Raw genomic sequence first — 18,724 nt, 5'->3', positions numbered from 1 at the left:
AATGAGTAATCCCAAACTATCCACAGTCAGAGGTATTAACATGTGACAAATATGGATACTGTGAAAAGAGCTTCAAAAACTAACAATATATATCTATGCAAATATTTATCCACATATTTATATCTGCAGGAAACAGGCTAAACAAATCCAAGAGCAACTGAAAGAATCGCAGCATGGGAAAAACTACAGCCTCAAGACATCCGGCGCATTGACAAAGTCCGAGAGCCTGATGAAGAGCCATGTCCAGCTGCAAAATGTAAGCGGCATGTCTCCACGTTGTTTTTGTTGCCCACCTCAGAATTTAGGTCCAGAGGGCATTAAGGAACCTGTGATCAGAACTGTGGAATTGATTACCACTGTAGCAATTCTTGCCTAATTCATCTTGAAGCTGTGTGAATGTGTGTGCCTGTGTGTGTGTATGTGTGTGTGTGTGTGTGTGTGTGTGTCAAATACTAAATTAGAAAGATGATTCTAGTCTTTCGTAATAACTGACCTCTGACAGTGATAGGACTTTTGGTTGTTTGTACCATAAACTACTTTGGGTTCTTACTTTGTATCAGAAATATGGCAGGAATACAGTGTCATATTTTGAAGGCTGGCTCACATACAAATCAGGTTATAAAGGGCATGAAAAGTTCATGGTAAGGGTTAGAAGAGAAATGAGAGTTGTAGTCACATAGTCACTTCTAATAGCAGCCCTGCTGCTGTGCGTGGGACACAAATCTGGAAGCTGAACATTTACTCTGCCTGCTTCATTCCTTGAGAAGTACTTTTAGTCATTTTAGATATACATTGCAAAGTAGTGGATTAAACACAATAGGATGCTATCTAACACATGCCGAGACATGCCTTGTAGGGTTAAATCTTTGCCCCCACATGAGATTCTGCTTCTAGTTTCTGAGGCTTGAAATGAAAGAACAAAGGCCATGGTACAACTGGGTGTTTGAGGATAATAGGTAATCACCCGGGCCGTATGCATGCCCTTCCAAATGCTTAAATCGCTGAGAATTTGCACATCATTTGTGATTCTAAGAAATCATTACCCCAAAGTTGCCATTATGATGAGCATAACAGATGTACTTAGCTGATTTAATGTGAAATTCATAAATCTGAATTGCTTCCAAGCAAAGTTTCCTTAAACTTTTATTCATGACAGTGTGCGGGATTGTTCTGTTCAGAAACACAGAGAATGCCTTTGCTAATGATTTCTCATGAGTGTAATCCCAACACCTTCAACAGCCACCATAAGGATTTCAGTTAGCAACTGGCCCTGAGCATGATAAACAAAGCCAGACACCTGCGGAAGCAGCAGGGACAGAATGCGATCAGTAAGGGAACATCGAATAGGAAAAGGGGTCCAGCACAAACTCTGCTTAAGTTCAATAGATTCAGCAGTGACCAGACCTGGTAAAGGGCAGAGGAGAGTAGTAAAATAAGACTGAGAAGGACTTAATCAGAGGTAGGAAATTAAGAGTGCAAAGGGCTGGACAGTGTAAATGCCATCAGGCAGCTGTGTCCGCTGGCTAGCCAATATTGGGTACAGAAATCTACCTTCCCACAGGACTGTGATACAGAGCGCCTATCCTTCCTGATGATTGCATTCCAAAGAAAGGCCTCTATATCTTCACGAAAAATATTTTTGAGCTTAGGGGATCTGCATATTTATTTATTTATTTAGGTTTTTAGAGATAGGGTGTCCCTTTAGCTTCTTAGAGCCTGTCCTGGAACTAGCTCTTGTAAACCAGGCTGGTCTCAATCTCACAGAGATCTCCCTACCTCTGACTCCCGAGTGCTGGAATTAAAGGCGTGCGCCACCACCACATTTTTAATCATGAGTTTTTTTCTCAGCAAATGCTTTGGGAAAGGAAGCCAAGGAGCTGCCATCAAGTATGGTGAGAACAAATCCGAAAGGCCTTACACGTGTTTTGAGTTCCAGGTGCTCTATGCCGGGAAGAGTCATTGTAGGAAAGCAGAACGGAAAGCAAAGTTAGTATTCACTCAGCTCTTCTCATATGGGGCCAACAAGTGGATGGAAACATACCTGGAGGAAGGCTACAGGTTCTACAGCCTACAAGCTAGACTTAATGGAAAGCAGTCAGGTCTGTTTCCGGTATGATTGCTACACACTCATGTGAGGTAACTGCATAACTGTCCAAAAGGTGACCTCACTACAGTCTCCTCATTCAGACATTGATAATAAGCACTCGGTTTATTTATATTATCAATAGTGATATTAAAATGAAAATTTCATCTATATTGTCTCCATTTTCTTCCCCTGATTTGATTAATATGATTTAAATTACAGTGAGGAAACGAGTTATCTACAGGGTAACCAACATTTAAAAGACCGTCAGCACATATAATTTTAGGGTCTCTTCCCCTCTCTTCTGTAACCTACTTGGACGCAGGAAACCTTTTTATTGGCACAGGGTACCAAGAGTTTCTACTGTATCCTCTCATCTGGCTTCAAGGGATGTGCAGAGGGTGTCTTCTTGTATCACTATCACTGTTGTATAGGGAAAGAACATGAATTGAAAAATATGTTTTTCACTCCTAGGTTCTCTATGATAGGCTCTACCCAGGAGACAGATGAATCAGACAAGAGTTTGGCTTGGAATTAAATCATAAATCTAACACATGAAATATTCTGAAGTAAATGAGACAAAGGGATGTTTTGAATTCAGGCTTCAATGTCGTTTATACTTAAGGAAAAGAAACTTCTAGGTGGGAAAGGCAATTAATGGAGATATGAGCAGAAACAATATGGGATTAGTGTTAGGTTTGTTTTGCAGATTATAGTGTCCTCCTTGTAATGGTCTGTCCTGTCCCTTTAAGAGACAAGCCCTGCCCACTTCCTCCACCCTCCACCTCAGAGGCAGGTGGATCTTCCTGCTTCCAGTCTGAGGTCCTTCCTTTTCTATCTCTTCTGAGGTCCTACCTTTTCTATCGCTCTCTTCTTCTGCCTCGCTCCCTTCTCTCAACCTCTCCCCTTCCCCCCTCTCTCTGTATCTTTTTCTATTTGCCTCTCTCTCGCCTCTTCTCCCTCCTCCCCTTTCCTCCTTTCCTTTACCCCTCTATTAGCAATATTGAGGGTCCTTTAACTTTCTGACCTTCACACAAGGTGGAAATGGGCTCACATTTTTGGACCTCCACAAATTTTCCTTTATTAATTATAATAAAGCATGTGCTTTTGCAGCAGGAAAGATGGTTGTTCTTGCCTTAAGTGAACATCTTTTTGTCTTTTAAAGTTATCCATCTTTGGTATATGTATTTTAGTCACACGTTTCCACATTTAGGTGCAGAGGGAAACAAGATTAAACCCATCTTTGACTGCTGACCTTTGTAAGCAAAGGGATAAGGGAGAAATTACCTCTGAGTTCTGTGTCTCGGAGTCTAGCTTTTATCAAGAGAGTTCATCTGTAATTAGATATTTTTTTCATGAATAAACGTGCTCCTATGGCCACAATCTCTCCTAATTAAATAAGCAGAGGATCACCAGGGTTGGGAATGCCCTTTTTAACTGGTTTAGAGGTTTGTTTTTTTTTTAAAAAAAAAAGTATTTTTAGCTGTATCAAAATCTAAATTTTTATCAAATGCATCATCTTCAAGAACTCCTAGTAGAGTACAGTGAGATATTTGTACATGTGAAATTTCCTTTCCAACAGAAAAACCTACCCCACTTGTGGGTTTTTTTCCTGCCTTTGTTTGTTCTCAGTGAAATTTAACTCAACTTAGTCCTTATGGCAAAGGAATATGTTGGGATCATGAATTCCAGCAGCCCTCCACTTATGTGGCATTTCAGCAGAGTTCAGTATAAATGACTGAACAGAAGTTCCGAGACCAGGAGACAATCAGCATGAAAGTAGAGCAGCCTGCATGGGAGAGTGGGATATACCAAGTGACTGCATCCTACACATTTCTGGCTGCCACCCAAGGGATTAAATGAGCCAGGCCCTTTAATTATACTAGATTGAGGTGAACAAACATCTTCCCACAGGGACATGTCAGCTTCAACCCTATGAGGCAATGTGGGTGATTGCCAATTTTGCATAATCTTTATGAACATTTCCAAGGCGAATTTAATAGTAGGAAATGACATTCTTTGAAATTTGTACACCTTTATTTGATAGTAAAACAAAATCTCTGTCAATATATTTCTGGTCAAATTTCCTCTTTGGTGAACTGCATGCCCTCAGCCTTTGCTCACGGTTTTAATTGTAGGAAGCAAATAACAACTTGATTGCAATTTTTCACACTGTAAGTTGAGAGGAAACAGTGACAGAGAACAGATATTAATTATTCCTTCAAAATGAACATTTGTGTGACTTCCACACTATTTTAGAAATTCATGAAAGGAAGCATGCAGGGAGTCCGTGCAGTTGCAGCACTGCAATACTGGAAGAGACTTTAGAACTTCTGGGTGAATGAGTATTAAAGTGCAATGGTGCTAGAGGTAATTTGGAAAACACGTTTGCCTAATAAGTTGACATATATGGACACACACATGTGCATGCACACACACACACACACACATTTCATTTCCTTTCTGTCAAGAACTTTGGGTCAATACCAATGTCAATGACACATTGCTAAATATGAGTGTAGTGCAAGCAGTCTTCTCAGGGAAGGATATATCACATAACTGCTCTGGAGGAGTAATGTTTATTAGGAGAAAGGGTCTGCAGGCTACAATGGAGCCTTGAGGTAGGAGAGAATTTGCAAAACAATATATTTAAAACAATATACAATATATTTAAAACACATCAAACAAGGCCTTATATGAAAAGAGAGGCATCTTTTTATGACCCAGAGAGAAATGCTATTAAGATAGATAGGTAAACAGACAGAAGGAAATAGCAATTGCTTTTCAGGGTAAGAATTCTATTAAAAGAGTTGTTAACTCCATGCGTACAGTGTGGAAGACTTATGAAGAGACACCCCAATTCTGCTGGACTAATAGTCAAACTCTCTGTTTATTTTCAAAGATTTTAGGAGAGAAGTGAGGTTCCATACCCCAAGCATCAAACTTAGTAAGTAAGTAAGCCATACTATATACCATGAGGCCTTTGATTCCAGGGGTAGTAGGGTAGTTGGCCATTGTAAAATCTCTGAGACTTGTAAGACTACACAATTGCCCTTGCTGACTTCCCATCTCTTTGTAGCAGCAACTTCACATGGGGGTAAGGGAACTTCAGTGAAAGTGTGCTGACTTCTTTAATGTCTGTGAAGTCACCCAGAAATTTGAACTGGGCTGGGATTTTGGGAAATTCACTTCCATGAGCAAGCTAGGAAAGCATCTCAAAGGCAAGTATGCATCTGTATACAGCAGTGGGGCAATGGGCCCTCATGGGCTCTCAGCTGAGGGTGGTTTGACTGTCTACCTCATTTGGCAAAGTCTGGAAACACTTATAAGTCCTGGAAGAAGAGTGGTGCTGGAATACAGTGGGCACACACCAGGGCCTCTGAAAAACATCTTCCAATGTGCAAGTACCTCCCATAACCAAATATTCTCTTTCCAAAATGTGTTTACTATCCCTGCAGTTCATTAATAATTTATGGAAAATATTTCATCCTACAATCATTTAACAGGAGGTCTAGTCACATGATATTCTAGATATATTGAACTCTGGCTACAGATAAGAGTAGGGCATCCCAGAAGTGACTCCGAAGAAGCTATCCTTTGCCTCTGTTTATTAGACGATTTGTGACTTAAAGGTGAATTATTCCCATTAGCTGTGTCCTGGATGAGAAGGCACTGAGGATAGAGTTACAACCTACAGAGGATAAAGTTACGACCTACAGAGGATAGAGTTGTGACCCACAGAGCCATCGAGACAGTACATGAAACTTCTCAGTGGGGTTCAAAGATCAGATAGGTACTCATTAGAAAGGGGTGATCTGTTCTCACATAACGCCAAGAAAGCATATCATAACCACAAAGAAAGGTAAGAAAATTATATAGCCACTTTAAAGACAGGTTTATGGGTGAGAGTATCATTCAGTAGGAATTATGGGGAAATTAGGGTCCCCTCTTGTGGACCTCTATCTCATTAGTAAGAGAACTTAAGTACAGACCCAAAAGCTAACTTGAGTATAATTTTATTAGAGTCTGAAAGAAAAATGATGAAGTGGGAAAGCTGTAAATCTCAGTTCAGAAGGCAGAGATAGAGAAGAGGTGGGCCCAAATGGAGGTCAGCCACATGACGGACAAGCAGCCTTATGACAGGAGTGGGGCCCTGGAAAATCAGTGAACTCTGAAATATCAGGCAAAGCACGCTTAGAAAAGAGATGTATCTAGAAAAGGAAAGTTAGAGCTTCCTGAAGAATTCTGAGAAGTGGGTTGATGTTCTAAAAGTCGTGGCTTGACTCTGTTAGGTGACAGAGCTAGGGGATGGAAATCTGGGAAGGAAAAGTGCATTATCCTGTTGAAGGGATCATTGTTCCCTTAGTGCTTGAGCATGGCTTAAGGTGGCAGTGTGCTCATGAGGGGTAGTCCCTTAAATGATTGACCTGCCCAACTGGAATGCTGAGCCTCTACTCAGCCAGAGATTTCATTCTCTTGATCAGAAGGAAAGGTTTCCTTTGGTGACCTCTAATGCTGTCATGACAGTTAAAAGACAATAAAGAGTGCTAAGACATGCAAAGAAAAAATGCAATACCTAACACATTTGTAATAACTTACAGGAGTGTATTTATTCAGTAATGCTTATTTAATATTTACTTGTTACTGGGACAATACCCATGGTTGGTGACCTCAGAATATAAAGAGGCTAATAGTAGAAATGGATAGGTATTAGGTTTGGGAAGGAAGAGGTAAAGGGATTGGAGATAAGCAAGCTTAAGTGGAATCATCCGCCAGTTGGGGGATTTATTAATGTAGCAGCTGGGCAGCATGGCCAGAGTCAAAAGTAGGAAGCTTTAGTGGCACCAAATGAGGCAAGGGATCCACTTTGAATGGTATCTAAGGAAAGTGTAGGTTCTGCATCAACAGAAGAAATATAAGGCAGTATGTGTCTTACATGACATTACAGAGGTAGGGAAGTGGAGTGAAGGGTTTCTGACAGGAGTTGTTCTTGTAGCATCGAAGAAGGAAGCTTGGTTAATGAGTGACTGGTAACCCTGAGCTGCTTTCAACCTCTGGACAGCACAGTGGCGTTCACTACTTCTCTATGTAGGGCCTGTTTTTTCAGACAGTATGTAAGTATATCCTATTCTATGATATGACCACTTAAAAATATGGGGGAAATCTCTGAATAACTTCAAAGAGAACTTTGAAACTTCCATCATGCCAGTAATATGTGAATTTAGTAGGGAGAGTAAGTGAAGTCATTGGCATTTTTTAGAGTCATTTTTTAAAAACATTTATTAATTTTGAGGAGATCCTCTTGAAGCCTGATTTCTTGCTCAACATATCAAGAACTAACTTACTGAATCATGCACTCATCTTTACATTCATATACATATTAAAGAGTTAATAAATATCAGCAAGCACTTGATGAGTTCTCATAGTGAGTCAAAATTTCCCTCATGGATGAAATGTCCCTGTCCTCAGGGCATTCACTTATTACCCCAGGTGATATCTACTAAATAATAACCTCTCAGGTGTGAGATCTAAGGTGGACTGATAGTTTCAGCCAGTGGAATGAGGGTGCTGTGGGAACCTCTAGCAGGAACGCTGGGGCATTGATTCATAGAAAAAATTAGCTCTCTCCAAGATGAAGCTGTAGCCTGAAGCAGTAGCTGCAGAAGGCATCTGGCTGAGGGGGCAGATGTATAGGGGACTTGTATCTGCAAGAGGGCTCTAGTTAAAATAGTTTGCTTGAGAGGAACTCTGGCAAAAACTGTTAGAGTTCTTACTATTAAGGCACGCAAGCACAAAAATTCTCAAAACAATAAGAAAGTTGCTTTGAATTGCTTGCATTTTTTAAAAAAAATAAGGCATACCCTTGCAGTTTTCCGTCTCTTGGCTCCTCAGTTATACTGGTAATAAAGAACTTTGAAACATTCATAGATGAGCTAGGTGCGGTGTAGAAAGACATGTATTTAAAACTGTTCTTCAAACACCCTTCCTCCCACCTTTCTGGCTTGGGTTTCCAGAACAGGTGATTATCTGCTCTGTCAACATTGCTTTCCAAAAGAGGCCCAGCTTTTATTTAGCCTCCCGGCTCCCACTGCGTGCAAGCACTGGGCCTGGGAACAACAATGTCATTGCTCTGCTACCTACACCAGTCTGCTTAATTTGACAGGCCTATTGATTTCAACACAGCCCCAGCAGTTTGTTAGGAGCAAGGCAGCAAGGGGGCAGATAGCAGTGGAAGGCCTCTAGGCCCACAGGGAGCATTCCACACAGGAGGGTGATTAAGATGAGGGCTTCCCCCCAAGAATCTACACTGTGTTGAAAGTAAATCATTCAGGCTCATGCTGAGGGCCAGTGAGTTGGTTGGCTGAATTTCCTTATTCACCCATAAATGGCACTGTATGTCTTCTACAAAATGAGTCTTTAAGAAAACATAAACACAAGACCATCAGGGTCTGAGGCAGAGAAAGCACATGGAACCAACTACCAAACTTGGTGACACCTTAGAGGATATTCACAGGGAGATCCAGACAGGCAGCTGAGCAGAGCACTCAAATGTCACTTGAGAACAGATTTGAAAGCCAAAGGCAACAACGTGCAAGTCTTAGTCCCTCCCTAAAGTATCAGGAAAAACTACAATAAATGCTGTTAATATAGAACACATGCCCCAAGGCTCTGATCCTAGGTAGTTATGGAAAGCTTGGTAGAGAGAAACTGTCTGGCAGATGGTGGTATGCATTTCAGTTGGGAGTGGTGAGCTCTCAATTGAGATATCTAGAAAGCTAAGTAGAGACTAAGTTCTGTCTTTAGTCTCTAGATTTCACTGTATGTGATTATGTGTCTTTTGTTGTTTGTCTGTTTGTGTTTTATTTATTCCATAAAGAGTACATTTTTGACCTACAGAGAAATTAAGAAGATGCTACTAATAGAATTTTCACATATTCTGTACTTAGTTTTCCATAATAGAAAATAATAATTTCTCAGTGTACACTATAATGCCAAAGTTGTAAAAATTGTAAAACTCAATGCTGATGAATGTTTATTAAATTGTATTATTAACTGAATCCAACTATTGAATGAAATATGAGATTCTTACTTAATCATTTATTTAATTCATTCTTTGTTTATTATTTTTGTTTGGTTGTATTATAGCTTCATCCAGGGAACAGTTTTGTTTCCATAGCTGTCACCCATCTTTAGCTTCCCCTTATTCTTGTCAGTGTAGCAGCACTGGTCTGACTCTGTTGACCTGGGCAGTGCTATCAAAATTTTGAAGGATTCTCCTTGCCTGGGGTTTGCTTGGTGTGTTTCTGGTGGTGATATTGGATATTTTCTCCATGCAGATGCACCTGTTTTCATATCAGGCACACACACTAGCAGTCTGATGCCTCAGTACTGATGTTACTCTGCTTTGCTCCTGAGGTTGTATTTTTCAAGTTCTCCCACTGAGATTCAGATACTCCCTTCTCCCCATCTTATACACAGAATACAGAAGTAGTCATCTATAGCTCATATATAAGTAATAAGAAGGTATATTTTTTCCTGACTATACTAAATCTGCATGAGTCATTTGGGTATTCAGGTCAGGGCTTGATTTCTTCTCATCCACTCATTTATGTATTCAATAATCTCTATACCAACTCATAAATACACATTCTGTATTTAGATTTATAATGCAAAGAGTTAAATACTGTAACCAGATATTTTTAGGAAAAATTATGTGCTCCAGAAACTAGGATAAGCTTGACGTGGCCACCCTATTCAATATGCTAATTAATAGGTGGATTTGAAAAATGTATAAAAGGGCGATTTTTTTTAAAAAATCTAGCTGTTCTAATAAATAAATAGATAAATAATAATAATAATAATGATGATGATGATGATAAATGAGCCCCAGTTAACCTACATTAGCCATGGATGTACAGGCGGGATCTTTAAGAATAAATTCAAAAGAGAAACAGGGCAAGATCAAGGTTAAGTGTTCCTGGTTCTGGTGTATCCTTTAGGATTGCTTTGTCAATTCAGGTTTCTCAAGGTGATCTGGTGAAATGTTGTTGCTCTCCTGTGCTTGAGAGGATTGCCTCTGGTCCAGGGGACAGCTTTGCCCTCATGGATAAGGACCCGTATGTGCATTAGAAGGATCTGTGCTGTGGGCTCTGCTGCTTGTGAAGTCCAAGGTAACTCCAGGATTAAGACAATGAGCTGCCCCTGTATTTTGTGCTCAAAGTAAGGCAATCACTCCTTGAGTAATTAACATGTGAATGGATAAGTGGGTGTCCCCAAAATAATAGAGACAGGCACAGAGTGAAGGCAGAGAGTTCAAATGAGAAGGTGGGATCATTGTTCTCTTGCTTGTTTGCTTGTCTGTTTGTTTTTACAAAATACAGGTTTTAAGTCCCATTTCAAAATGATTTTATGTTGTGGTCAGGATATTTGGTCTTTGTACAATAGTTCAGTCGCCTGTGTCATTTGGATAGTGACTATCATCAACTGATCAACTCTTGAAGTATTTGTGTTGAACACTACAGGATATTTCAGGTTTGTCCTGATAATCTGTCCTAATCACATAATCACACTTTCTCCTAATAGCATCCCTTTCATTGCAGATTGCTGTTCAAGACAAAATCTGTGAGCTACAAGTGTTTCTTGGCAATGAAACTGTTTTGCTTATAAGCCCTCTTGGCAAACAGATCACAGACAAACTCACAGCTATAATTTATTTTCATGTAACCATCTGTATCTAAATTTTGCTAAAAATTACTTCACATATATGTTTCCCTTAATGCCTATCAATCACTGCCTTTCATCCAGTCTCCACCCAGTGCACTAGGAAAAAACCTGACTTCAGTAACCCCAGCCATGTACATAATTTGTCTTCCACAGGACAAATATCAGTAGGCCTAGAACTTAATGTGGCACCTGTGTCATGTGTCTGATATCTAAACAGTACTCATGTGGAAGTCTCACCTTAACAAAGTTGCCTAAGGCTGTATTCCTGCCGTATGTCTACCTCCCACAGCTGCATCATGACATACTTGTAAGACAGGTCTGGTCCCCTCACTACAATCAGCATTACTTCATAAGACCTCTAGACACTTACATGTTATTAATGATATTAATACAGTTCTGTTTCCTTAACAAATCTAGGCTTTGGCTGTTAATAATTTTCTCTGTAAATTTTGATAGTTTTCAATTGTTGAAAAAGTTGCTTACATCCACTAAAGTGTGAAGTTTCGAGACACTGAAAATCTAGAGGATCCCTTTATATTTTTCCCAAGCTCACTGGTACAGTGAGAATGGTCTCCTTTTATTTTTGTTAATAACTTACAATAGAGATATAAATTAACATGCATGTATCTTTTCACATTCTCAAAACATATTGAATAATAATAAATTCCAAAGTAATATAGTGGTTATTAGCAGCAGATTGACAAGAACTCTCCTGTTTTGGTTTGAGTAATAATGGCTTCCATCGACTCATACATTTGAGTGCTGAATAACTAGGGAATTATATGATTTGAAAAGATTAGAAAAGTTTGAAAGTATGGCCTTATGCAAGTGGGCATGGTCTTGTTGAAAAGTGCATCACTGGGGATAAACTTTGAGATTTCAAAACCCCATACCGGGCCAGGTTCTCTTTCTCTGCCTATGGAACAGGCATACTATTCCAGCATCTGCCTTCATGCCACCATGCTTCCTGTCATGGCTAACAGACTAAACCTGTGAAACTTTAAGCAAGTTCCCAACTAAATGCTTTCTTTTATAAATTTCCTTGCTCAGGATTTCTCTTCACAGCAATGGAACAATGACTAAGAAGTCCCCTTTCCTTGAAAGTCAGGGCTACATGAATACATATTCTTTTATTCCAATACCAGTTACTAATGTCTGCAATAAACTACCATGACCAAAAACTGCTTGTGAAGAAAGGGTTTATTTCTATAATACATCCACATTGCAGTTCATTTTCAAATGCAGTCATGGTAGGAGCTCTGTTTGAGGTACTGATGAAGTAGTCATGGAGGAACACAGCTTTCTGACTTGCTCCTCATGCCTGTCTGAGTCTGCTTCCTTATACAAGTCAGGAGCAGCAGTCCAGAGATGGCACTGTCTACAGTGAGCTATACCCTCTCTCATCAAGAAACTGTCCCAAAGGCTTTCCTAACTGGCCAATTTTGGGGGGGGTCATTTTCTTAATTGAGGTTCCGTAGCCAGGGTACCATCTCTCTTTATATGTTTGTTTTCTTCCAATAGATCTATCGCTGTGCTGTTTTGTCTTAAATCAATCCAGCATATGATTACTTTTGTTGCTTACTTTTTCTCTGCAAACTATCCTATTATTTTCTTCTTGTTTTTCATTAGAACATATACATATATATATATATATATATATATATATATATATATATATATATATATATATATAGAGAGAGAGAGAGAGAGAGAGAGAGAGAGAGGACGTAACTGGTTGAAAAAGAGGTATACAACTAAATAGGTTATCTCTTTTTGTGACTGGTTCACTCAATATGTAGGCCATGCTGGCTTCAAACTCAGTGATCCTCTTGCCTACATCTTTGAAGTGCTTTAATTGAAGGCATGTGCCACCACACCCAGACTAAACAGATCATGTTTTCAATTTGTGTGTGATGTGTGAAGGGTGTACTTGTATGTGTGTGCATGCCATGGAATATGTATGGCAGTTGGAGAACAACTTTAGGCATTGGTTCTTGCCTTTCATCTTGTTTGGAGACAGAGTCTCTCTTTAGTTTATCGCTGTGTACCCTATGCTAGACAGCCCACGTGTTTGCAGAGATGTTCCTTTCAACACCTCCCATCTCACAAGAAGAGCAATGGCATTGCAGGCTAAATGCAGTTACTAAAATGAAATACCAAGAGAGAAAACCCTTCTAAAAATAACATCGTGAAAAGAAAGTTGTACTTGCTGAAACAAGTGGCAAGAATTTTAAACAACTGTAACAATGTCCTGAATAAGCATGCTTTATAAATATTATTCATATGCAAAACCAGTTAATAGGTAGATTTCATTCAAGATGTTGAACAGAATTCCAGTTTAGGATTCAAGCAAACTGAACTATTGGCTCAAGAGTCTTTTCTTGAAAATGCACTGATCTTAGAAAATGAATGAGCTGCTGACTTACAATGAATTCCTGAGAAAATGAAGATTCTTCAGGAACAGTTGGCTGATCTTTGCTTTAAGATATGTCTCTGAAATAAACCTCTTAATCTGCATTCTAAATGTATTATAAATTGATTTTAAATTGAAAGAACAAGCACATTCTACCTTCCATGATTTTAAATATGAGTGTTTGGCACTTTTTTCAATATTACACATGTCCAGATGGTGATAGCAAATATTTTTCCAGGGTTTTACTTTGTTTCTTAGAAATCATTTTCTTATACTTAGGGTAATTGGTTGTAGTTATTAAATAAAAATATTGTCCTGCTTTAATTTATGGATCATTTGTCCTCATTAAAAGCATTTCTGTCCCTTAAGGCTATGAACAAATTACTATTAGTCTTATAAACCATTTCCTCATTCAGAGAGTTCATTCATCCACATCTGAAAGGAACATAGATCTCATATTTTATAATTAACCATAATTATGCTCATTGCTACACAGATTCTCTTAACTTACATAATCTTTAAGATATGTTTTTGTTTAATATTTTATCATAATTAAATTAATAAAATCCATATTATTTTATTGTTTATTAAGATAACTTAAAAAAATTAACCCAGTCCATTTCTCTAATATCTTTGTGATTTTGTTTCTGTATAGTTATTTAATTAGGCTTTACAAAAATAAAACTAAAGCAAATTTACTTTATTTTCACAGACAGCAGATGACCCACTTCCTCTTGCTGCACCCCATGTTTTTCCTTCAGACAATGCTACGTGTACTTGTTTATCATGTAATAAAAGCTATCGAAATGCCCAAATTCCTCCAGGGCTGCATGCTGTGCTATTAGCTGTACTGTGTACTTTTGAGGTTATTTCAAAGTATAAATATTTATTACTCGCCAGGTTGTTTTCCTTTATATGAAATATCAAAATTTAAAGGTTTGTATAGAAGTACAAAATTGTACTTGTCTTGATACTATTGCTATTATGCATTTTCCCAATAGTTTTCAAATAATGTCTTTATCCATCTCGCATGATTCTTATTTTTATTGTTTGCTTTGTTTTTGAGACTACATCTCAAAAACTACACAGCCTAGGCTGGCCTCACATTCATCAGGCCCATGCCTCATCTTGCCAAATACTGCGAAGACAGGCATGTCCCACAACCTCCTCATGGTCTTTTCTCTGTTGTTTATAAATACACCTCTTCAGAAGTCAGATGACAGTATTTAATGCTGGTGTGTGAATTTGTCTCTTCATGTTTACATCTAGCAATTCAGGGCTCCTCATCCTTGAGGCTTTCGCATTCGTCACCGCGATTTTCCTCTTCGGTGTACCAGTCTTTCCTGCTATATACCTGCTTCAGTAGTTTCTCTTTTTAAAAATAGTTTCTATACATTCATATCCTGGTCATAGCACATTTGTATTGACCAGTGTCAAAAATTAATTAACCTTCAAAACTCCTTACTTTCAGCAACCAGAAGGGCAGTTTTGTTTTTTGTCCTGATTTAGGACCGAGGGCTCTCATGCCATGGTAAGGCATGTGCAAGGTTCCAGATTCAATCCTCAGGACCAAAATAAAAAAAAAAAATTACACTTGCTTTCCTTAATCTTTTTCCTTCTTCTTACCTTTAACCTTCAGTTAAATTGAAATTAGATGCCCTTAGGTTTTACATGTGGTCTAAAACTGAGATTTTTTTAGAAGGAATTTCTAAACTACCCCAAGCTTTACTTTTGGATTCTTCTATTCCCCCCACCACTTCCTTGTGGTCATATTGTTTCTCTTGTCTATTGTTCCCAAGTTATTCCTGGATTTTATGTAAATATAAGACTCTAAAGAGTCTTATATTTTATGTAAACATATGTCTATTTTATGTAAATATAAGACTCTAAATTGGTTAGAGATGGACTCTTGAGTTAAAACTTAAGTGCCCTTTATTTTCTTGATATCTGTTTACTTTCTTATTCTTCTGAGAGAGAGAGAGAGAGAAAGAGAGAGAGAGAGAGAGAGAGAGAGAGAGAGAGAGAGAGAGGTGATACATAGCTTTTCTATCATTCTTCTGGGACTCTTTAGTGCCTAGCCCTGGTAATACTAGACACCCTTTATCATGTACCCATCACTCACAACTCTGCATTGCATGTGATTTCCTACAGTACTCAAAGGTGGACAGGCATCCTGTGACTGCACTGGAGAAAATAATGGAGTCAAGTTTTGCGGGTCCCCAGTCATTCCCTGAGGTCCCTTCTCCTGACAGAGGAAGCCAGCCTGTCAAGCACCACAGGTACCGTTAGTTAATCATGGTGGGAGTGGGTGACTTCGTCTTAAAAGTAGACACATGCCAGGGAATGGCAACAGGACCTGCAAGTCCAGAAAAGATTCTTGCTTCTAATATGAGTGAGGATTTCCACGCATCGAGTATTCAGGCAGCCATTTCTTCAGTTTCCCTCAGCAATATCATCCTTGCAACAAAAACATAAAGGAGCTTTCTTCAGAGCTGCAGGTACAGACCAGTGAATGAAGCAATTGCACTGTAAAAATCTATTAAAAGTGTGATTTTTTTTCCAGCCTAGCTTGCTTGGTCACTGGTTACTAAGCTAATGACTAATTCTATTCTAGGCAGCTGATGTGACATGCGCCAAGTGTTCCAAATGTTCCTCACAAAAGAAAAGCTTCAGCTTCCAGAGGCAAAACCTGGAGAGTATGCTCTTTGGGCCGGCAATATATTCTGTTATCAGAGAAGCGCCATCCTTTAGTGTGTGTGAGCTGATCATAGAAACTATTTCTTTGGACGTGAAGGCCAGCTACAAAGTCATTTGCTGCCTCACAGGAAAGTCTCAAGCTGGGCATATTCTCCAAAATCCTTTCATCCACATGGTTGTGTGTTCTATGTGAGAAATTTATTTTTAAAAATTGATGATGTTTAGTCCAAACCAAAGGATAAATTTGGAACTAATACTAGAATAGTCACTGTTTGCGCATACTAAACTGAACATCTTTAATCTGAAAAAGGAGCCCAAAGACTGAATATTCCTTTTCTTAATGATAAGCAGTTTTTATGTTTTCAAATCGTACATTTATATCATATATTATATATATATATATATTTTAAACTTTTAAAAGTTATCTCAATTGTTTCTAGCAATAGGTGATAGTGTTCATCTTGTACTTTAGCAAGAGAGAAACACAGGATGAAAGAGTTGACTTCCTACTTTCCTCTCCCAAAGACTATACTTTTCTGGCTATATTTCCTATGAGATTTTCAGTTGTTCTAATACTGAGCTCACTAAACCGCAGAAGCTGATGGTGATGTTGATTCCCATACCTCTAGATTCTAGGGTACCAAGGATTTGACAAAGAAAAGAATTTCAGTATCTTCGGTTTTGGGTTGAAATAATTTGGCATCTGGGGAGTTGCGTCAGTTATTATTATTGGCAAGTCTGTGGTATGCCATAGCTTGCATTTTCGGAATTCCTGTTAAAGAAACCTTTTACTTCACTTGACCTCAAGGAAACTGTCTTAATTTAGAGAAGTGAAGCTCAAAATTGCTAACCTTTTATAGGGCAAATAGTTTCTCCAAAATGGTATCATCCCAAGATCACTTTGAAATGTATTATAGTAGCTATATACCCTGTCAAGAAAAATCACATAATATTACTCTGCAACATATTATGGCAAAAATATTTTGAACTTAAGAGTATTAAATAATGGCTTCTGCCATGTTAGAATTACAGCACCGCTGTGCCCAGTTATTTTTTGTCAGTCTCCCATCCTTAGTTTTGATCTTGGCTTCTATGTCTCCAAGATGAAATGAGAATATCTTTAAAGGTCCTTCCTTTTGTTTTCTGTTCTGATTTGTCTTGTTGCTTCAATGACATTGCAGTATCTGTTGACATAGCCTGCCTTCTGATAGATGGGGAAGGGTTGATTTATGAAGTGCCTTTAGAACTTGAAATTATAGTTTAATGCATCATAGCTTTTGTTTTTCAAAACATACAATAGACTGAACAGTTTCGTGATTGATAACCTGTATACTGATTTATATATCCTTCCAACTGCTCCATAATTTCCTGAATGCCCCTCGGTTAGAAGGCCAGAATCTCTGATTGATCAATAGGTCTACAACTGATTTTGAAGATGGGTCACTACTTCATGCTGGTAGACCTTGTTTTGACAGTTCAGCAAGCTATGAATAATTAATTTCTTGTTGTGCACTGAAAATATGACTCCTTTAGATGCCTTATTTATGAGACAAAGCTATTAATCCAAAACTGTTATTTCTAATGTTTAATAAAACAAAACCTACCTGTTGAAAAAAATTTGAGACATGTCATTTTACTGAGTGATATTTTGGCAATCTAACTTCCTCACAATGGCATCAGTATAAGTTGCCAACACTGATGGGAGCCCAGAGCTTTCAGTGAAACAGATAAGCCTTTGCATTGCCAGTTGTGACACAGTAATGTATAGAAAACATGATGTTGTGAACCTCACATGTTTTGACCTCACAGGACACTTAGAGTACTTGAACTCTTTCATCTCTGGTGTGAGCCCACAAACATACCTTGCTTTGGCCTGTTCCCTCCCCATTCTCACCCAAGTCACTTTATCTTCACTGCTTATGTACCAGGTGAGCTCCAGGCTTCTCTGTTTTCTGGCTTCTGGTCTAGCAGAGGTATTGGTGTGGGAGGAAAGGACTGGGAAAATGAGATCTTAGTCCTGTCATTCCCAACCTCAGTTATGCCCCACTCTGGTCTTCTGGGTCCACAGAACCTTCCACCTGACTTGGTCCTTCCAACATTACCTCTATTCTGGAAAATGTTCCCTCTCCTTGACAGGAATGGTTTCCTATTGTGAGTGGTGTGAGGTGCAACAGTGTCTTGTGTAGCTTCATCTCTGTTCCTCCCAAGTAATGACTGCTGACCATGCCTCTTATAATCTCTTCAATTGGTCCAAGTTAAAGAGGTTTTAATTTCCCTCTGGGATTCTGACACAATTATCTTCCCTAGCATCATGCTTCTAGCAGTGCAGGGACCTGAGATTTACATCCAGATGCAGCTCACTCTGATGCCAAATCTCCCAAACCCTAGATCCTAAACCATGTGGGATTAGACAGAAGTGGAGGTACAGAAACAGAGTCACTGTTCAAGAGCTTCCCAAAGATGTTGACGTAGAGATTGAATGTGATGACTATGTTGTTAAGCATTTCAGGAATTCAACCTACAACAGATGGTATGGCTAAGAACTAAAATATCATGAATGACATGATATGCTGTCTGTACAAAACTGAGAACCTCCAAGATGACTGTTAGCACTCAAGTGTCAATTTCTCAACTTCCAGTTAAAATATTTGCAAAATTTGCCAGGTATGGCAGTGCATTTCATTAATCTCAGCACTCAGGAGACATAGATAGGCTAATCTCTGTGAATTCAAGGCTGCAAATTCAGTCAGCCAAAGATACATAGTAATTCCCTAAAATCAGTGCCCCCCTCTTTTTAATAAATACAT

At 38.8% G+C, this 18,724-nt stretch overlaps 1 protein-coding gene across 10 annotated transcripts in view; it reads left to right on the top strand.

Moving 5' to 3' along the window:
- Nrg3 (neuregulin 3) overlaps nucleotides 1-18,724 on the top strand; it is a 1,014,491-nt gene that overhangs the window by 983,365 nt on the left and 12,402 nt on the right. For all 10 annotated transcript variants that reach the window (XM_085687869.2, XM_085687868.2, XM_085687873.2 and 7 more), the window contains 2 exons: nucleotides 130-256; nucleotides 15,372-15,499. In XM_085687869.2, coding sequence (XP_085543995.2) covers nucleotides 130-256; nucleotides 15,372-15,499 — 255 coding nt within the window. The remainder of the gene's footprint in view (nucleotides 1-129; nucleotides 257-15,371; nucleotides 15,500-18,724) is intronic.

The sequence above is a fragment of the Myodes glareolus genome, chromosome 5, assembly GCF_982192425.1.
Source record: "Myodes glareolus chromosome 5, mMyoGla1.1, whole genome shotgun sequence".
In the NCBI taxonomy this organism is placed as follows: Eukaryota; Metazoa; Chordata; class Mammalia; order Rodentia; family Cricetidae; genus Myodes; species Myodes glareolus.
The sequence above is the reverse complement of the archived record's forward strand: the minus strand, read 5'-3'. Positions and strand labels throughout refer to the sequence as shown.